Consider the following 22,532-nt stretch of genomic DNA (forward strand, 5'->3'; position numbering starts at 1 on the left):
ACGACTCAACCTAACCAACTGATTAGGAGTTGCTATTAAAATGGAAGGCAAGTAAGATGTTCAAAAGAGCAAAACAAAAATTAGTATCTAAACTGCAGAAGCAATTTCTACAACTTACAGAAAGAACAACAAATTTACAATGTTTGAAGTTACACTAACCTGCATCCGCATTGCTATTGCAAGACAACCAACAACGTTCTCAGCAGCATGGTTGTTTTGCTGACCATAGTTGTGTTTCCCTGTAAGATAGAAGCATTGTACTAATAAATCACAAAGCTTTGTAAGTGGGAACACGTGTATTCGAAAGCTATGTCCAAAGAAAAAATTTCTAAACATTGATACATAGGTGGCTTCTTTGATACTTCAAATGAAATCACCCAGGAGGATGGATATACTGTGGAAACCAGAGAGGAACTGTATGCTCTGAAGCATATTATGCAAACACACACGTGCATATGATAAAGCATACACATACTTGAAAAAGAAAATAAGGAAACACAGAGATTAATTCCAGGATCCAAATAATTGCTTTTGGATACAAATAATTAATTAAATAAATAAAATAAAAAAGCCAGACAGCTGTGAGGATTTGAAAAGGTGTATGTATGTTAAACAGAACACCTAAATGAGTGTGGTAGACTCATCTTCTCCACACACCCAGTCCAGCGAGAGAGGACAATGAAATGATCACAAAATACTATATAGGATTATTATGCAATGGAATTTATAACTTGGAATTAGAATATGCAAATTTTTTTGAGCAGAAAAAGTTATTTTCATCAATGTGACATTAAAAGTAGATATTCTGAAGAGCCTACACAATTCAGAGTGACTGCAACTTACAGACAGTTACAATTGTTTCTAATGGCAATATACAATATAATAATTATACATTAGCTATCCTAGCTAAACATAATATTTCGTCATTTTCCTGTAATCCTTCTTCTGGCTTGTTCTTCTTTTGCTGCTTATTGACTTTTATCTAGACACAATTTCTCCAAAATTCACATCCTAGTCTCTGTGGGCATATCAAGGCTCTAGTCTCATTCTGAAGGGCGTATACATAACTGTAATAAAAAATAACAACTGTACACTGACAGCTTTAACCTCTCCCCCACAGGGGAACTGCAGTGCAAACCCTGACCTGGTCAAGCTCTCCCTCTACTCATTCCATCTGTACAGATCATGAAATGCGCACGTTGCCTCGCACAGTCCCCCCTCCCGACAAGGGCCCGGCAGTGGCAGGGCACAGGAACCTGGGGCTGGAGTCACAGCGGCAGGCAGAGGTGTGCAGAGAGGCTGGCACAGCACCCCATCACACCACACCCAGCTCCAGCCCACCCTCACACCCATCACCGAGAGAGCAAGAGACCCTTTCCTGCAGACATCCTCAGCCTCATCCAGTATGTTTTCTAATCCTTTCTCAAACTTTCTTGCCAGCAGGCATCTATACATCAGTGACAAAGCTAACCAAGCAGAAGCTGACAGTCCTGACATTAAACTCTAATTGAGAAAGTGTCTGAAAAGTCCTTGTACTTGCATTAACACCTGCCATTAAAAAATATAAAATCTTCTGGAGATGCTGCTTTAGACTCAGACAGAGGAGTTTTACTGGAACAGTCTATCACAGTCGTAAGTTGACTGTTGTTGCTTTGAGAGCAGGCTGGGACAGCTGCCAAAGAGACAAATGATGCAGGAAGAATGAAGTTTAAAATCCCCTTTCAGACAGCTGTGCTTTACAGAAACATTTCAACTTTTTACGTTATTTGGCTTAATACGACTTCTTTATCAGGGCAGAGCTAGCATATGTGTAAATACATATCAGAATTAGCCATTTCCCTTCAGTAAACTACTTCTCTCAGGCTGCCTATGCTCCACTTTTTACAGGGGTGAAGGTGAAGCTAGAGGTGAAAGTCATACACACATGAACTAGCAAGACTATCACAGGATTGCAACAGGATTGCTCTCTTAGGATAAATTTTCCAGATGGGAGCTGGAATAGCACTCTCTGCTTTGGCTTATGGCCAGAAGATCAGCTGAACTGCAGACACTGCGCTCCCTCCTCTGACTCACCTCACCCCAAGGAAGCCCCCCCCCCCCCCATCTGTTTGTACCTTATAGTACAGGTGGGTGAGAGCTGCTGTCATGCACTACCTGTCTGCTCAGGCAGCTTAGAATAGAGAAGAGGTGGGAAATGGTTGATTTTTCCACTAACATATAGATATCAGCTTACAAGTGACCCCAAAGGAGCTGGACATCAAATCCCAAATAATTCTGGCATCCTTAAGTTTTGTTCAGGCACTTATTTTCATTTCTGTATATTTACATATATTTTCTTGCAAGAAAGCACTGAGTGATTTGATTCCAAAGTCATTAGTACAGCAGAACGAGATGTTGCACTGCTAGAAATTGCAGAACATTATTTTTAAATTGTGATAATTTTGTGATAAAGTTGTGATAAGAAAAAAATACTTGAAAAAGAATTCTGTCACACTGGAGCAAGCACTTTTAGCTCTGCTCTCCTGGCTTACATCATTACAGCTGTCCAATTCAGCTACGTCCTTTCAAATTTTGAGTGCTTTTAAAACATGCGAGTGTGTTGGACTACATGTATACCTACGCAAGTTAGAAATCTAGCCATCACCTAGCAAGAATAAAAGTTATTTCATGGCCATTGTTGCTTTCAGGCTTCATTTAGCTCCTGTGACCCCACAGATGTTAAGTTTGACATTTGTAAAGCAAAAAAAGCCCAGAACAATTTCCAAGCACCTCAGCCAGATTCCACCACATATTCAAAGTGAAGAGTCAGTTGTAAGACACAATTGTTTCTCCAAGGTCACGACTGCTCCACAATAGGCTTTTAATAAATATTTTGCAATTAAAGTAAGTGCATTCTTCCTGTCAAACAGACACCTGTGTTTCATATACCTCTCTAGTAAGTCTTGAGGCCAGCATTTTTTAAAGCTGCTAAAATGCATTTCTGCTGTGCTTTCAGAGTTTGTCCAAGATTCTGACAATCTCAAAAGCATAACCATAAAAACAGATAGACATTTGGTAGATAAGTTCTATTTAAATTATCTTGCTAAAAATCTCGTGCCGCCTTTCCAAAGAAATGCTGAACTTAGCACAGCCCACTGCAGCAACTTGAAAAATGCAAAGAAATCTATATGCTTATGCCAAATCTTACATTTCCTGCCTTAAGAATGAGTCTTGCTGTGGTATGTGAACACCACTCAAATGTGCAGTTTTCCTAACGGCAGTCTTTTAGGAAGGGAAACACTAATTTTATCTATAGTTCTATAGAGCAACTAAGGCATGAAGATACTTAAGTCTCAAGACAAGTTATGCAGTTATACTATGTTATTTATACATATTAAACTGCAGTTACAAAGTAAAACTGCATAACTTTTAGATCCCTGAAGACCCAGACTCCCTCTGCAATGGAAGGGGAGAACTAGGTATCTGGAAGGGGGATTTGCACTAGGCAGCACACAGAGCTGAGAGCGATGAGTCATTAGCAGTCCCACTCAAGGACACTCAAGGACAGGCTCACTCCCATCCTGCCTTCATAGACCTGTACCCTTACCCTGAGGCTGACACCTAAGAGGTTTCTGCTTAGAAGGGTCAGAATGAGGTGGGGGCATTCCTTTTCATTTATTTATCTATAGGTGCTACTGCTGTACCACCATTCCCTTTCTTCTCTGCCCCTTTCCCTTTCTCCCCCATTCCTCCTTCATACAAGAGTAGTAGGTTGACTACCTAGTGAAGAGACCCATGCTCCAAGCCCTGCCCCACAGATACTTAACAATTATATGCAACGATCCCTATGCAAAAGAAGCAGGCATTAAAGATGCAAAGAGTCTCCTAATCACTAGGCTAGGAAAAAGAAAACATTAATTATTTTGGACAACTTGTGCAGCATCAGCAAGGGATGAGGCTTTGTCCCCACCCTGAGATCCTCATTAGGATCAAAGCACTGTTCTGGGAGGTGAAAGATGAATGCCCAAATGCCTTCAAACAACTGAGGAATAATAACTCAGATCTCCCACACCTGCAGTGTGTGTCCGAGCCAAGAGGATATCACAAAAGACAAGGAAAGGAATCTCTTGTTAAGGCCATGCTTTGCATAGGAACAGCTGCTGCTTTATTATGAACCTGATCTTCCATTAGCTCTGCACAGAGTGTCTGCTTAATTTGTTCTTAGGGAATATTCCTAGTTTAAGAACCATACAATTAGTTTTCCTTGGCCTTATGCCCATTTTCCCAGTTTTGCATCAATCGCACACTTGTGACAGACTAAGAAAAACACATTAACCAATCACACTACCCATGTACTTCTTTATTTTCCTATTCATTCGCAGCATAATCACATCTGGACACTAAACAGACAAATTCGTATACATACAAAAAACCTAGAAAATATCTAGAGATCTTCACAGGACTTTAAGGATTTTTACAGGAAATGCTATTCTAGCAGTAGAATAGAGTAACTTCTGGGAAGCTTTCTTAGTTTTATTCCTAATAAAATTCTGTAGCACTTTTCAAGTGAGAAATTAATGAACACATACCCCCTCCCAAACCAGTCAGGGGAGGACAAAGGAGGGGAATCCAAACTCTTTTTGTAGGAGTAATTACTGCAGGAGACATTCTACCTGTTCTTAGTTACACATGATTTCTCTACTGCTTCCTGCACCATTCTCTGCACACAGTTTCACAGCACTTTGCAGTTGACATTTTTGCCCCTCTTTTCCCAGTGTTCCGGGTGAGTCCTCAGAAGTCACAAGATAACATGCTGTACAAAAACCAGCACTAAATAGCTCATCTAATAACCCAAAAGTCTTCCCTCTGAATTCTTTGAATCCATACCTTATTTAACAATCCTGGTACGAAGAATCTGTTCCAGCCTTTCTTCCCTCACCTGACATGTTTCTCCTATTTATACATCAGACCTGTATACACCCCCTGTACACAAACACCCACTTTTTAAAAGCCCTCTCCCAAAGATGTAGCTTTTAACCACATTGCATTGTCACCAACATGCCACACACTTATCTCAGAGACTCGCCGTACATCACTTCTGAGAACTGTTATCTTTTAACATCTCTTACCTGACAGCAAGTCACGAGAACAACTGATAACGGTGGTTCCAGGCTTTATCCAGCTCACAGAAACATCATCAGGTTTTGCACTGCCAACTACCACCACATCCGCGTGATGAAGCTAGGGACAGCCAAAAACACCCCCCAGGAACAAAACAAGCATTTAACGTTAGAAATACATCCTTGAATATATTGAGACTTACACAGCAATAGTCTTTTGAGAGAAGTATTTTTAATAAAAAAAAAATAAATCCAAATTGCTGGCTTGATTCTTACCCCATATGAAATTTAAGAACAACAGCCTTTAAAGTTAAGTCAGGTAAACAAACTGAAATCAGGCAGGTGTGGTCAGAGTTAGCACCAATAATATTTAATGGGCATCACACACTTTCACAGAAAAAGCCCTATCACTGTCCAAAGTCCTGTCCAATAAGAGACTTAGGAAAGAGAAGGGTTAAAAGACAGTAAATAGGCAATTATAAAGAGTACAGTCAGACCATCAGACAGTAGAAAACCAGACCAGCTGACAAGAATACAAGATGACCTGATCTGCAAATATCAACGTCTTTGAAGAATACCAATTAAAGCATTTTTTTTCCTTCTCAGTTCATGTTTGCTAATCAGTGTCTCTGATTTAGTTCAACCTGGCAGATGTTAGAGCAAAAATGGTTACTATGAAAATTCTTATAGTCAAGTGTCTCCCTTTCCTCCTTCCTCTCAAACAGGTCCCTGTACCAATTATCGGAATCACCATGAGCTAAGGGACAGCACCAGAAGCAGATGTATAAAGATCCCCCAAAAAAGCAAAATACGGGCTCAGCACTGCCTCAAGCCTGAATGTAAAAATTATTTCAGAGATACAGTGGTTTTTTGAATATTTTGAAAACTGTAAATTAATACAAAGTGTCACAAACTTATCAAGCCTTTCTATGAATTGATTTGGACTGACAAGTGTTCCAGCTTCTTTTTTGGCCGAAAGTGCTCTGACGCAACCTTGCCCAACGCTCCTGCCAAGAAAGAACAGCTAAAATCCTGTCAGTATTTTGTAATCCTGTCAGGTTTTTGGCACAGCTGAGCATTCAGGAGGGGAGACGAGCATAACTGTGGCAAAAAAGGCGGAAAGCTAAAAAAGCTCCATCTTTGCCTCAGAGGACGCACTGATGGCCTAACCCTCCTTACAGATCCACACGCAGAAACAAAGCCAAAAGTGTGGGAGAAGATTTACTTGCTTGACAAATGACTAATGCAATGAGCTGATTCAGGCTTCAGCCAGAAGTCCTGCAACACTCCTATGATTGCCTGTGGACGTACAGTCTCAGTCACTCAGCCTTATCCAAACCGCTTACACTTCTGTGTCTGGTGTGAATATCAACTTACATGCCACTCCTAGAAGGCCACATAAATCATAATGCTTGACCAGCATCAGGTCAAATCACACTGAGGAATCTGCAAGCAAAGTTGGGTAAAAAGATGCTGCAATGACTTGTGTACCAAGAATACTATGCTGAAGACACACTTTCCTCTGCAAAAGGAGGCAGTCTCTACTGTAACAGTCAACATCATCAGCACAGAGAAAAACAGTGATTATTCTTGGTTACATGAACCCAGCCTATTTTTTTTTTAAGAAAAAAATGAATCATACTCCAGCAATTATAATTCATATACTGAAAGTCAGGTATGTCTTCCCATGCAAAGCCTCTGGGATAAGGACTAAGAGCTTTGCATGCCACATAGCATCATGAAACTATGAACCAGCTGAGAGCTGTCTGCAACCAGTAATAATTTTGACAAATATTCAGCCAACATACTTATGACAGAATTGATCCAACATAACTATAATACCAGAAAACAACTGACCTGACCAAATACTCATCTCTATGACTACCAATCATAATGTTCAAAAATATTCTCAACAGCTGAACACAATCATTTTTGTACCCAACATTAACACTAGTTTCAATGGCTAACAACACACATACCCGTAAATGTATCGGAAAATCAGCTGAACTTTTCATCTCATTGCCCTGCCCCACCTCCTCCATGAAAAAAGTTGTGTTGCATGGCAGCGAACAGTTGACCTACAGATTGAAGACACAGTGATCTCAGATCCTTCACCACTATGATTTCTTTTTCCTTATTTCACAAAGAAAGTAAATGTAAAGGAGAAAAAAAAAAAGGCCCAGATACAATTGTAACTGTCACAACATAAGCAAGTATTTTATGTGCAACTGTCGCAAAAAATTCTGGAGAGTCAATAAAGAATATATCACAAACACTTTGTAGAATTTATTTTCCCCTGTGAGTATTTTAAAAAAAATTATATCCAGAAACTTGCTTGACTGGGAGAATGCATCCACTGAAAGCAAAACAGTTTACAGTTTTGGGTGCCCTTGGAAGAGATTTACGTGATCTCCATCAGGGCATTTTGGTTTCACTTGCAAGAAGTCACGCCCATGCCTCCCCTGCTTTTTTTCCTCTCTTGCCATAACCTACTCTTCTGACTGCCTGCAAATCACTAAAGCAAGCAGCAAGCCTTGGGAGGCATGTGCAGGCTTATCTCCTACATCAGAATCAAATCACAGATGTTAGAGATGGAAAAGACCTGTGAAATCATCACATCCAACCTCACTAGCAAATGCACCACACAGTCCCTGGACAGAGGACGGATCTGCCACGAACCAGATGCTACAGGCAGCCATAGCCAGCGGGTCAAGGAGCTACCATGAGGGGGACCGTGCAGCCGCAGGGCAACCAGCTGCTCCCTGGGCAGCAAGGCTGCATCCCACCAGACAGGCTAGAGGGAGGAATGACAAGCATCATGCCAAACCATCTTTAATGTACTAGGCAATAGGCTGAAGACAAAGTAAACTAATATTCCATTCAGTATTCTGCCTTCTCACCAGTAAATATTTTTTCAGTTGGGAAGAGCTGTACCAATAAATAATCTGAAAATTTAGCTCATAACAAAATATGACTCTCCCCACCAACATTTAAGCAGAAGCAGATCAAGCACCACCACCCATTCCCAAGACAGAACTCCAAATGTTAAAACAACAATACAGACTTCCCAGCCAAGTACTTGATGGTAATTGTACAAAGTAGCTGTATATTCCAGACAACTGAAAACCCACTTTGCCATGAAGCCTGCATAAAATTTTTATCTCCCCATAGTTAAAACTGACTGCTGAAAAGCCATTTTAAAATACATGATCAAAGAAAAAAATAGTTGCAATTAATATTTGAAATGTTAAAGCCCTCAGTTTCCTGGATATTAAGTTAGGTCAGCTAAAATTTAAGAGATGGGATGAGGAATAGGAATCTGACACAAGTTTTTTCACAACTCTCCTAATGAAAAAAATCGTTTTACACATCAGTTTACAGATCACGTTCTATGTCACTCACAGCAATTCTAATTACTTTCTGAAATCTTGAAATTTTTTTTATGTCAATGACTAGAGTCAAGCACTTTCTCCACCCAGGCACATTCTCTTTACGTGGTTTCTTTCAGCTCCATCTCTACCTCAGGAAGTTTAAGGTTTGCAAATCATTGGCAGCCCAGTGGGACAACTATGCACGGCCTGCTCCAGTCCCTCCCAAATGGCCACAGTCCTCAGGGATAAGCTGCAGCGAGCAGCCACCAGCTCCCATCTTCTTGCCCACACACCAACAGCCCCTTCCCTACCACATCAGCCTGAATCCATTTGCCCTGTACGGTGCATGGGAAAATTAGGTCCACATCTCCACTGTGGGCTCAAGCCAACCACTACGACGCATGTTTTAGCGACTCTTCCTCTAGCTCACAAACAGGGAGCTAAATTTCAAATTGCCAGGAACAGAGACAATCACATAAAATGTTGAAGCAGAAGTACTTTGTCTACAGCATTGTCTTTAGAAACTCTCACACAGTCTCCCTCTCCTTTCCTCTTATGTGATCCATATACCTGGTCTCATGTTCTTTTATGCTTACGAAACCAATTTCTTTTAAATTATTATTATTTTTGCCAGTGCCAAGACTCTTGGTCTTATCAGGACAGCAAAAACAGAACAGTAAATGACTAAGGGACATCTGACAGTCTGAAGCTGAAGTGTTGGCTCTAAGGAAAAGCAGACTGTGGCCAAAAGAGGTTCTTATCCAACCTGAAAAGGGACCTCCCATTCATACACTCCAGCTGAACCACTCTCCTACTTCTCAACCAGGGTTTTACAAAGAAATTAATTCCTAATTATACCTAGAGAAACCAATTTTCAGGTTTTTTTACAAAAATATTATAGGATAGCAGCTCTCTTAAAACAGGCATGATGTGGTTCACATGCAGACTACATTTAAGATGATATGCTGAAATCGTGATTGACTGAATTTTCATAGCTGAAATTAAATTCCATTTTCTCATAGGTACTAAGTATTATCCATGTTTTGGCAAGAAAATAATCTGTATTTTTTCATTTGAATCTATTTGATAACTTCCTTTCAAACTACAAGGCCTAATTCTAACATAATAAAGGATTAAGCACATCAGTTCCCATCCTTTACCTGTAATGCTGAACTGACTTTTGGGTAGTCCCATTTTTAAATGACAAGAAGTCAGATGTTCCCGAAAGTATGTCACTACGTCATTCTTCAGGCACTCTGTAATGATTATGCTTTGAAAGTGTTATCTACACAAAGCTTAACAGAATGATAGCATCTTACCTATTTCCATCAAAATGCTCACGTCTTTATCTCTTTCTTCATTATTTATTTTACTTCCAACATATCAATGCAAAAAGAACAGCATTTCTTCATGGCAACTATGCACAGCTGTCCCAGAACCTTCTGAAATATACTGCTTTCTTTCACTTGTAATTTTCTTTGAAAACCCAAGAAGCTCAGGGGTGTTGAAGGATGTGGCTCAGCTGTGCCATGATGATTATTTTTAATAACTGAAGTCAAGCAAACCCAAAATGAAACAAAAAGAAACACTAATAATCTGTTCACTTCAACAAAATATGAAGTGGGGAGGGAAAAGAACATGCAGAGTGTGTCCATTACTCATGCAGGTCAAAGCAAGGGAATTAAAATGTACCATTATTTATTTTCTCCCCCTTTCCTGCCATAGGACAGAAAAGACTTGCTTTAAAGGAACACGCTAAGTCAGATGGTAGATGGTATTATGCTGTTTGTCAGCAGAGCTACCTCTACGTTGTTAGACTTTTCCTAAGGTGGACTAAAACATACCTTCCTCTTGATCATTTTCAAAATATTTTTGCAAAAGTGCGTGAGTAAAAGAAGCAATAACAAGCCCATAGCAATACAAAAACTGATCCAAAGAAACCTACAGCCTTAGTGTTCTGCATCTCATTTAAATTAAAAGAATTTCTAAAGAAAACACTTGTTGTTATGCTGTCCTTTAAAAAGAAGAACAAATCAGCAGAGCTAGTCAAAGGTAAATGTAGGACCCGCTTAAGGAAGGCACTACATCATTAAGTCTGGGATTAATGCTTCGGTGCAAATGGGCCTGGCCAATGGATTAAGCCAAATAAGGTACACGTACGTGTAAGATCAGTTTTCCCTTTCCTGGTATATATTGCAAAACAAATGCATCCCAGTGAAAAGTTCATACTCTTTGTAAGTTCATCTCTTGCTTTGTAATTGAAATTGCTATGCTACCACAGGTTATACTTCCAAACAGCAGCACACAGACTGCTACTGTAGAGGTATCACATTCAGAGGAAGGAGAAAAAGTGTACAGCCATGTATAATATTAGTGCATTGTGCAGTAAAAAAACGCCATGAATTAATTCTTTCAAGTCTTAGAAAACCTTGACATCAACTAAGACATTTCCTTACATGTAATTCAAATAATAAAAAAAAGAGAAGAAACTTTGTGAGCCTTTAAATTGTTCCTAATCAGCGTTTTGAATAAGCACAAGAAAATAAATTCATATCATCAGCTATAATCATGTTATCTAACAACGTTTTACTTCAAATACAAGACAGCAGTGCCTTGTTGTCCCATAGGAAATCTGCGCTCAGTTTCTGACACTCCAGCTTCTGGGAATATGAAACAGGATAGTTTTTTCTGCATGCATTAGATTTTATCTAAGAGCTAGTGTTAACTGTAACAGAGTTACATCCAGCCAGGTTCAGCAGTGCTCTGAGGGTTACTGGTGACACGCTGCTCCAGGCTTACAGATGAGGAAAAGGAAGACAGGTTTCCCCCAGGCTCCGCTGATTAGTCCTGCAGGCAAAGCAGAAACTCCTGTAGCGCCAAAAGTTAAAATGAACTTGGGAAGACTGACGTGCAAAGCCTCAAACTGCCTCCTGCTTAGGCCTCCTATTCTGTTTCCCATCAGTGACCTGCTGCAAGAGGTAAGCTATGGGGATTGCCAAAAAGTAAAGCACGATTATGGGAAAGCATCTGGATGCAAGGAAACAGATCTCTCTCCAGCATATCGACAGCACTGCATAAGCAGCTCTGGTCTGGTCCAAGTGTTTTGCTGTGAACCAGTGGAAGCACCTCTGGCCACTGTGTCACCCACTCCCACCCAGTCCAAAGCAGTCCTCTAGCACAACCCCAAGCAATGAGAAATATAATTAATAGTAGTCATGTCTCGTTCTTTAAGTTCACTGTGCTCCCATCTCCAAGAGAGGCACGTGTTTCCTAAGGGCTGTCAGTCACTTAAAGCACAGAGCTGGGACAAGCCTGACAAAAACATCCGCAGCTGTGAAAACACAGGTTTGCCAGAGAAATTTCTAACTATGACAGCTGCTCAAGCTTATTTCCTCCTCCTGTCCTTCCCTTCGATACCGAGGCTGGCCACCATCCATTTGCATTGCCTGCCACCTTGTGGCGGCTGCTCCCAACTGCAACACAAGAGCTGTCCCTTGCACCTCGCCCCTCCGGCAACCTGCAAACAGCCCCTAGGGTGCGTGCACTTCTTCTGCAGCTGATTCTGAACCCCTCTGCACGCGCCCAGAGGACCACACATTCCCTGTTGTATTATTCTTATGAAATCTGGGACTAAGGAACAAACTGGGAAGTTAGACAGGAAACCATACCAACTTCTAAGCTGTTGCTCTGCAAAAAGCAACCGCGAAGACCGTGTAAATTAAATCCTTTGGATTAAGGCTCCTGAATTTCACTGAATCCTTTTACAGGTCTCGTCAGAGATAAAGATAGTGATCCTCCTTGTCCCAAAAGAGGCAGCATTTGTGAGACACAAATTCAATCAAAGTAATTGCATACAGATGACTGTATCGCAGGACGAGGCATCTCTCTCTTGCACCAAGGGAAAGAAAAAGGGAGACCTAACACATTTGTTTTAAACCGCACTCCTGAATTCCTTCTCACACAGCTACCAGTGTAAAATAATGAAGTTATAGCAGCCGCTGCTACATATGTAATATTCTGGTAGAGGCCTCTGCTTGCCACAGCAGGATTTCTGAGCAAGCAGGAAGGAGAAAAGACCCTAACCCACGATGGCTACCAGCGAGCTCCAGCACCCCATCGCCACCCGTGACTGCAACAAGAAGTCTCCCTCTCAGGATCGTCAGGGAAGGGGAGCAGTGGCACGTGGTCAGCCGGGACGGATGCCCGGATGGTGGGGATGCAGGACAACCCCCGGGCACCGGGCAGACAGAGGAGCACTCACCTTGCTCTGCAGCTGAGGGGCTTCCCACTGGCAGCTCACGGTCACGGCTCCCTCCCTCTGCAGCATGCACTGCAAGGCGGCACCCACCGCCCCGCCGGCTCCCACCAGCAGCACCGTCTTTCCACCTGCGCGACACAAGGCGAGTTGTTCAGCTGCAAAGGCAGCAGCATCGGGCTCCGCCGGGCCACAGAGCTGGAGCATCGATGTGAACTCCCCCTCTTCACCAGGCCACCCACCACCGAAGCCCTCCAAAAGAGGCAGCAAAGTGGCTGAGGACAGGACAGGGCTGTGTGCCTGCACAGCCACAGCAGCTGTGGCATTACAGACAAGGCTTTTGGAGCAGCCCATACAGTATCACAAACCACAGGCTTTAAGTTGTTTCCTGGCGATTCTCTAGTTCTAGTAAGCAAATAAGGTAATTTATTTGCACGAAACCTTTCATTCACATTTCTAACTTAAGGACATTTGCCCTCCTGTTTAGTTCTGTTACAGAAATCCTTGTTTCAACAGTTACGAATCGCTGTAAGAGAGACTATTTCTGAAACGCTGCCTTAAGTAGTGTCTTCACACACTGTAAAGCCACCTGTTTAAACCTGCCATTTCAATGTTAGCATTTACACAATACAACCCACACCAAAAGATTTGCCCAGAAGCTACTTACAGGCAGACCTGGATTTCTCCAGCTGATCACACTAATCAAAACCGTCACGTGAAAACCCAATGTGATGTTTGTATTTTTGGTTTTGAAGACTCCAATGTCTCAGGTGTCTACAGTGACATTAGATCTGCTTGAGACAGGAATTACCTGCCATCTTTTCAAAATCTGTAAGACCGAGACCCCTTTCTGCAAGTATTACATTCAGGCCTCAGTGAGGTTTCTCACTAGCAGAAGGCATATATTTGTCAGGTGGGAAAACAACATAAACCAGAAAACACAACAAGATGAAATTATATTTGTTGCTCAGTCAGGACTAAAACTGAGAAAACGAGTTAGGCTAAAATTAATGTAATAATTATGATAGAAGTTCTCACCTAAATCTTCAAGAAGCTCCATCACAGCGCACGCTATAGGAGGAACTAGACAGTCATAGCCATCACCACATACCAAGCGTCCCAGGCTTACAGTGGATAATCTGCAGTGGAAAAATATGGCAATTTAAAAAGAAAAAAGGAAAAAAAAAGAAGAGTTTGTGTAACATAAATCTTCAATAACACTTGTAACACGGCTAACAGCTAATCCCCAGAGCAAACACATCTCATAAAAGTAAATCCTTTGATAGTCATGTACTGTGGCTAATTTGTACCATCCCACATCCTAGTTAGACAAACACCGAGCCTCAAGAGAGGCCAGGAAAGGGATCTCCGAGTTAGAACAAGTAACACAAGCCCACGATACACAGGCAGCATGATGATACTCATCATGGTGGGCCAGCCACGGCACATCGGGCCTGAACACCTCAGTGTCTGGCTGCAGTGGAACCAGACCAGCGCTGCCAGAGCCAAGCTGAGCCAGAGCCCATACATTCTTCTGGGCTCAGGCTGGCTTGCTGGTGGAGCTCAGGTGTTTCCACGCTGCGCTGCACTCTCTCCCATACACAAGGATGCTCTGAATTCTCCATTCTCTGTCAATCTCCAGTACACCAAATAATGGAAAGGTAACTAATTTGCAGTATTTTCCCATATTTTTCCTGACATTAAAAAAAAAAAAAAGGAAAGAAAGGAAAGCAAAAAAAAAAAAGGGTAACAGTCTACAGTTGGGTGCAGGAAGGCTGCAAGAGCAGCAAAACGGTAACCCAGACACCTAAACCATGCCAGTGGTCTCTCCAGAGTGCAGTGCAACTCCAGACTGATTGGAAAGGTGAGCTAATGGGTCCAAACTATTACAGCCTGCCCTCCCACTGCAAAAGAGCGCTGTAGGGAAGTTAAACCTTCTTTGCAACTTTTTCATCAATCCTTCTTGAGAAAATTCAGGGGTTTGTGTTCAGTACTTTGAGACTACTGTATTACTGAAGTACTGAAAAACCTTAAGTATCATCAGTAAATCAGAACTTTGGTTTTGATTTCTTTAAAAAGACCATGCCTGAATATACATTATATAAAGATTAAAAAGATAATGACCAAAATGTCTTAAGCAAGAGACTTCCCACTGATTCAGCAGCATCTTCTATCACCGCTCAATAGCACAGCTAGACACATTGAATGAGGAATCCATTATTGAAAAGCACAGGGGAAAATTGATTTTACAAAGCCATCAGCCTTGTGTCTGCTCATATTATTTCTCAGTGCTTCACTTACCCGTCCACATCCTTCTCTGGTTTCACAGCATTTAATACCTTACTGCTATACAAGCTTTCTGGGAGGTCAAGGGCAAGGCCCTGGACATTGGGATCCTCATTAAGTCTCAAGATTTCATTGACAATCTAGGAAGTTAATAAAAAGCATTAAAGATCAGAACAACAGACAACAGAAGAATCTAATTAGAAGGGGATAACGCCTATACTTTAGAACAACCTTATGGCCACCTTTACTGCTTTTTCATTTAGAAGTTGCCGTTATATGTGAAAAAGCAGTAAATATTTCCTTGGCTCACCAAACTAAGCCACCCTGACTCTATTCTAAACATTTTGCAAATACAACACGTATTGCATGAAATTACACTGCCAAAAGCATTCTGTCTTTCACTTCCAAATCTCAGCAAAAGCTTGATGCTGTAATGGCTTCAAAAGATGCTTTCCAAAATAAGAAGCTTTGGTTTAAATATAGTTCAAAACAGGACCAGACCGTGATCCACACAGAACACGGACAAGAAGTTGTAACACTGGAAAAATGAATTATACAAGAGAAAATTAATTTTATTAAACCAGGATATATTGTTACCACTATTCTTTCTCAAAACACCCTGATCCTAGGAGCTGACAGTCATCTTGTGAAGAATTATTATTTTGAAAAGGCACTGCACAGAAGTTTATGAATTTCAAGTACTGAACCAGATGTAAATTCAAATGTTTTATAATTAGTCATATTTGACATCCAAGACTGTACTACCTACTCTTGATTGCTTCATGTCTAAAGTGCAACACTGATCCATAGTGATATATGCTATTCTGCTGTGACCATGAAGAATGCCATGGAATAACACATGCTGATGTTTTCTCATGTGAAAAATGTCATGTGAGCATGTCTTTCCATCATATAAACAAAACCAGCATGCCGTCACCACAAAGGTGTATAATTTAATTGGATTAACATCCAACCGAAAACCAATATAAGGGTTTTTTTCCCTTAGCTTGTACCATGCCTTCCTAAAACGCTTTTCATGTAAGCTATCCAATAGAATTGTGAACTCTATTGCCCAAACACTTGACATGCAATCAACATTAAGCTAGGGGAAATTGGTAGGGGTTAGTTTGCAACTCTGAACCAAGAGAACACGCTACTTTCATGTTGACAAAGGTTATACAAGCATGTTACTGGTATAGAAAAGCCCCTTTAGTTTGCTGACTTCTGAGACAGAAACAGGCATATATATTAAGACCCTGTACCATTTGAGAGCAATAGGGCTGTATACATTCTAACAGAAAGTAAGGATGAGTGTATACACCAGAATATGGATGTGAAAACATCTATATTTTGCTTTAAAAATCCTGAGATGCTACAAAATGTTGGGGGCCTACACAGCAATTAAAGGAAACATAGTTAATAAATAGCCTGAATCTAATGAACTTTGAACTATATTCCTGCTTCCTGGAAAAATAATTCAGTTTTCTGTTTCTATTGCATTTTGATTTAATTCAGCTTTCCGTCACCACAGCATTTAAAATACTTGTAACTCATGCAGGGTAAAGCAATCTTGCATTAACTTGCCTTTACTGCACACAGGCAGTTATGGCAGAACAAAAAGTGCACAGCACTGCAATCCCTCCCACCTTCCCAAACAGGGAATGCAAGCTAGCATGTGCATTTTAGCAGACAAAAGAAAACTTTGTCATAATAAGCAGGAGAGTAAGCAAGCTGTTACGAACTTTTTTGAAAGTAACTTTCTTCAAATAACAAAGCCACCCTGCTTTTCTCCTTACATACAGAGCTCAACTACTTCCTAAGATATTACTTCAAAGTAACAGCAATTACTGCTATAATACTGTATTTTACCTATTTCCTACTGTGTTACTTAGCAGATAAAACACATTTACCAAGAGGAAAGTGTATTTGACCTTCATTTCTAAAGCACACCCTTCTTAAAGGGATAGCAAATATTCATCAGCCACAAAACTGGACTCCTACAATTCTTCACAATAAGTTCCTCTCAATTAATCTGGAAGCTGTTCCTGAGGTTACACTGCAAGCCAGTAACAGTTTAAAAACAAAGTGTACCGAATACAAGACAGTACACAAAACCCACAAGCTTGCAGGATTAGCGAGCTTGCCAAGCACAAGGAGGCCAGCTAGGGACAGTGGCATCTTTTACTACACATTCCTTTGCTGTTTTTCATTTCAGATGCCTCGAGACCATGTGTATTAATATGGTTCGCTATATTTAAAACATAGTTGATACTAGTGCTGTGCCTTTGACAAGGTAAGAATTCAGCCTTCTAGTGATTTGGGGCAGATGATTTTTTTTAATACATACTTTAAGCATTACAAGATCAGTAAACAGGCAAACAAATTCAACCTCCTCCCCCTCTACATCAATTAATTTTTAATATCCCTGAATAACTTGGGCAAGAACCAAGTACAGTAACAAAAATGACTGCGTGAGATAGGATACCCGTGCTGGTGCAAGGGGATGCTGCAGTTAAATACCAGACACGAAAACAAAACATTATTCTGCTGATTTTGCCTCAGCTTGCCAGGGGACAGCAGACAAGCCCATTAATTCCTTTTTTTCCCCACACTTGCCAAGATGGGGATAACGCTTGCTACTTGAACTAAAGCAGCCCTAACCTTGAGCTAACTGAGGTCAGTCAAAGTGATAATGAATGCCAGTAATAAATGTAAGTTTATGATGAAAGCAAAAAGGGAAGAGTCCTTCAGGTACTGCAGTTACCTCATCCTTGCTGCTGTCTTCAGGGAGACAGATGTGAATAACACGTAGACCAACCTGCCAAAAGAAAATAGCTGTAATTACCACAGGCAAGTAGCTCATGGTTAAGAACAAGTATATTGGCTAAAACTCACCTCTTTGGCAAAGTTCTTGTTTACTTCTTGAATCGAATGATCATCATGTGCCTTGGGGAACAAAACAGAAACTAAGTTCTAAAATAATAAATTTACCTTTAAAAATACGAGTACACCAATGCATAGTTCTACACAAGAAACGCAGTGATGCTGTTTGTGTCTAGCAGTACTCAAAGAAATAAAAGCCCAGCAATTCTAAGAAAGAAGCAGAAGGCCACCCAGTATGCTTATTTTGGCTTGATCACTTCAGGTGTGCGTAGATATCAGCCTGGCTTTTATAGACAAGAGTGGCCATTTCCTTAGCCTAGATTTACCATTTAAGAAAGGTACCAGTCTGTATCTGAAGATATCGTTCTCCATCCAGCCATGTAATAAGGAGGAAATAGGCAACAGCAATACCAGTGTTTCCTGCAGTGTCCTCACATCACCTAGCAACACTGGTTTGCCTTACCACCAAAAATGAGGCAATTCATTAACATCACACATTACAGTGAGTTCTGTCAACACAGAAGCAAGAGAATTTATCAGCTCCTCCCAACCTAGGACAGAAACATATCCTGGGCAGATTTACCCAGGGGGGTCATCCTACCCAGGAACCCTCCTCCCCGAGATCTCTACACCTATATGCACCGTATATATATTACGATATTTAATCATAATAATTACAATTGAGTTTTACTCTTGAAGTTACTCTTGAATCTCAGTAGACTCTTCATATATTCATCTCTATTGTAACAATGAAACGGAGAATTCAATATCCAGAACTCTAGAAACCCCCTACCAACAGAGCAGTGAGGGTTCCACCCTCAGAAATGTTAGTGGCTTCATAACAAAATGAATAAAACACTTCTCACAGCTATATGATTATACATAAAAACTGTCTTCCAATCCAAACATGACTGAAATAAATAATTTTTAAAAGGTTTGTTACAATTCCATGAACACATTCTAGATGGCTTTTTCTATAAGACTCAATGCCATGTGACTTCCCATCAGGGTGGAGCCCCTCACTTCATCATTAGCTGCCAGTGCTGGCTTCGACTGTCAGTAGCATCACCCAAAACCGATTTTCATTCAAGCCCGTAACAATTTACCAACATGCTAATCCCAAAGTGTTCAAGACTGCTGACAATGAAAAAAGAGCATTTAAAAGGGCAGGCTTTGCAGAGAGAGGCAGTGCGAGAGAGGATGAGGACTTGCCCTCCATCCCCTGGCTCCCTCCCTCACCCCAGCACCACCCACATCCCTGGCACTGCACTACCAGTCTCCCACTCCCCAAATCTGGCAGCTGGGGGCAAGGGGCAGCACAGAGGCTGCTGCATCGAGAACCTCTGTGGAGCTCACGCTGCAACGAGGGAAGAAGAGATGGGACTAAGGACAGCTCAGCAGCTGCTCCTCTATGCCAGTAAATGTGGAACTGTACCCCCACACTGATGTGTAACCACCAGGACTGCCCGAGCGGTTTAATTGGGATGGAGCCACCAGCAGTACCACACTGTCCCCTGTAATGTCCCCGCTCCTGCAGCACTGACCGGTGAACGCTCACCTCATGTGGGTGAGCATCACAACCTGCTGAGCGGCACAGGCGAGGCCAGAGCTCAGGACACGGGCTGGCAGAGTGCAGTGGCAGCACAGGGGGTGCAGGAGAGCTGGCGGTGCTCCGCTGAGCTTTGCAAGGCAGCAGCTCCACGATAAGCAGGATCCTGCCGCTATGTATTAGTTTTCAGCTTCAACGAAACTAAGAAGCTGCCCCCAATCATTTTTTGCTGTCGCACAGTTCCAGCCGGGTTCAACATGGATAATAACAATGCGGGTATCAACTTCAGTATCGATCCAGGTTCAGATGGCTCAAGAGGAAAAGAAAGCATCTCAAACCATTCCAGAGCAGGCTCATGCTGCAACTCCTCGTTCCCAGTACTGCTGCAGAGGTGGTGCCACGTTCTGCCAACCACTGTTACCCACAAGCAACTGGCAAAGGTGACCGTGTCACTGCCCTCCCTCTGCTCTCCTGAGTGCAATGCAGCACATGGAGAGCAGCATGGAGCTTAAGTCTCTGCCCACGTACAACAGTGCACCACAAGAGCAGCTGGTGACTAAAACACGTCTTCTTTGTGCCAATAAATAAACATTTAAAATGAGTTCTGCTTCAGTCCTTACAACCAGACTAGAGCTAGGGTGACTGAGAGCTGGAGGACATAATTTGGGTGAATTTCATTCAGAAGGATCTAGGCCACGTGTTCCTGCAGCCACCTCATGATGCAAACCAAGTGGGGTAAACAAGAAGAAGAGGGACGTTCATTTAAAGCACAACCATGACCAAAACCAAAACACTGATGCAGATGCATCTCAAGTGATATTAAAAGTGAGCAGGAACCTCCCCCTCCTCACACAGTGCTCTCTCCCATCCCAACCACATCCCTTCCCTTGTGCCAGCACACACCACTCGTGGCCCCACAGGAAACCAGATTCAAGGAATAATGTAGCTGAAAGGAAGCCTCCCCTGACTGCTCCAGTCCAGGGTGGATCACTGCCCCAAATGTAGCAGTGCAACTGGATGAAGACAAGACAGGAGAAACAAGTCACTGAGAAGATGGGTCACTGCTTTTCTAGCAGTTCTCAAACTTACAATCTTACAGGGCTATTTGAAAACATTAACTGCAGTGGGGAGGGTAAGAGATGGGAGAGCTTGTTCAGCCTGACTCACTAGAACACCTACCAAAATAAAAATGCTGCTGCATTTCTTAGATTCACTATTACTACTTACAAGATATTTATAGTTTGGTTTTAAAATTAAAGCCTACTGGCTCAGAGATTCAGTGTGTGCCCACACAAAACCAACACCACCATCCCAGGAAACAGGACTGAAGCATTTTTGCCCGCACGGCTCTAGGTCCCGCTCTGAATGACAAACAGCCATAGCTTCTTGGCCTTGAAACTTTAAGAAATCTGAAGAGAAACATCTCTCAGATTTGCAGGGGTAGCCGTCCTCATCTGTGAGTTTGATTGCCTGTCTCAAAGGTGGCAGCGCCAGTGGGATGGAAAGAAAAGCTGTCCGTGGTGTTAGTAATACAACAGCTCTCGATTACTATGAGATTGCTTCACCTTAGAAAGCGCTGCTGCTTCTGAAGGACGCTGTCATTTTACAGAGAGCATGTATTTCACACAGGCCCCTTTGAGCTGACTGGGGCTTTTCAGTGTGATTTTCCTCTCCAGACAGCAGTAATGCAGTCATAAGCTACAGCTGTCTAAAGGCAACAAGGCTGGCAGGAAGCAGCAGGGTCTTCAGTTAACCCTGGCAATGGTATTTTAGGGGTGGGAGGCAAGGGAGGCCCACGTTTTCAAGCAAGTAAACATTTTTTTCAGGGCTGCAACAAAAGCTTCAAGCTAAATAAAGGTTAAGAACCAGGGCTTTGACTTTAGTTACGTCAATCAACTTAGATGACCTGTGAGAAAAAGCAATCTGTGCTTACAATGGGGAAGATGTTAGCAAAAGGAGGAAGGGATAAAATCATTCCCTTCCTTTGCAAACCTTTCCCACAGCCTGAAGTTTGCTGTGGCCGTTTCAGGCCTGGAGAAGGACTATCTACAGTCTGGTGAAATTATCTCCTCCCATCCGCTTTGCTTGAATAAAAATGCCTTTCTGCATCATGCGCTTCTGAAATTTCAGACAAGCAACGGTACTGAAGGGGATCTCTCACAGCCAGCGACATACAGACGTACTTTACCTGGATAATTGCAAGTGTTGGCTCAAGCTGCGGGTTTCCTCTCTTAAGAGAGGCCAAGGATTTCTTTGCATTCTCAGTGATTTTGCTGCAACACAGTAACAACGAGCAAATCTTTAGCAAAGTAAACCTTCCTCGCATCAGTCAGCAGAAACTTGCCTTAGTCAGCCATATGGAAGAAACGCTTACACACATAAGCTTTTAATCACCAAAACCCCAGAAGGCTGTTAACTGTGAAGGCTGGCGTTCAGCAGGCAGGTACAGAAAACCTTAGCAGACCAAACCACCTTTGGTTTACAGCTACGTACTTCAGTGCTCCAGCATGCCCCAAACTTTATAGCTGGCCTGTGCTACTTCATGAGACGGCTCGTCCAGCCTCACCACGGGAAGCAGCAGGGAACCACCACCCCGAGCCCTCAGCTCGGGTGGGTCCTTCGTTCCCACACGCCAGAGCCGGGCAGTGACAGCAGCAGAGGCCATTACACCTGGGGTTTAACCAGCCCCAAGAGCTGCCAGCCGGCCACTTCCATGGATGCTATTCAAACCCGCGGGCAGCAGGGAGACAGAGGGGCTTTGTTTGCCACGCTGCTTCTTGGAAAAACTGGTGGCAGCCAGGCTCTGGGAACGCTTACTGGAAAAATTTGCAGGGTTAAGTGGCTGCTGGCTCTCCTCCGTTACCTTCTAAATATGCAGATGCTACTTACCCAGCAGGGAAGGAGGAGAGCCCCTGGAGGATGTCTGTCTGTCCATCCCCACAGCAGGCAGGACACGACACGGACGGACGGACACGGCCACAGCCCAGAGCAGCGTTTTGCCACTTCATGCGCTCCCCCCTGCAGCAGCCAATGACCCGTTCAGGACAATGGGTGGCAGACAAACCCTCCCAGCCGAGGTGGAACGGACG

General features: G+C 42.4%; 1 protein-coding gene across 4 annotated transcripts in view; it reads right to left on the reverse strand.

The window, feature by feature from the left end:
* MTHFD1L (methylenetetrahydrofolate dehydrogenase (NADP+ dependent) 1 like) overlaps positions 1–22,532 on the reverse strand; it is a 157,287-nt gene that overhangs the window by 134,344 nt on the left and 411 nt on the right. For all 4 annotated transcript variants that reach the window (XM_055810828.1, XM_055810827.1, XM_055810829.1 and 1 more), the window contains exons 2-9: positions 21,632–21,716; positions 17,907–17,957; positions 17,776–17,829; positions 15,027–15,151; positions 13,764–13,864; positions 12,732–12,856; positions 5,109–5,220; positions 160–239 (exon numbers count right to left, since the gene is read on the reverse strand). In XM_055810828.1, coding sequence (XP_055666803.1) covers positions 160–239; positions 5,109–5,220; positions 12,732–12,856; positions 13,764–13,864; positions 15,027–15,151; positions 17,776–17,829; positions 17,907–17,957; positions 21,632–21,716 — 733 coding nt within the window. The remainder of the gene's footprint in view (positions 1–159; positions 240–5,108; positions 5,221–12,731; positions 12,857–13,763; positions 13,865–15,026; positions 15,152–17,775; positions 17,830–17,906; positions 17,958–21,631; positions 21,717–22,532) is intronic.

Source organism: Falco peregrinus, chromosome 7 (assembly GCF_023634155.1).
Source record: "Falco peregrinus isolate bFalPer1 chromosome 7, bFalPer1.pri, whole genome shotgun sequence".
Lineage (NCBI taxonomy): Eukaryota > Metazoa > Chordata > Aves > Falconiformes > Falconidae > Falco > Falco peregrinus.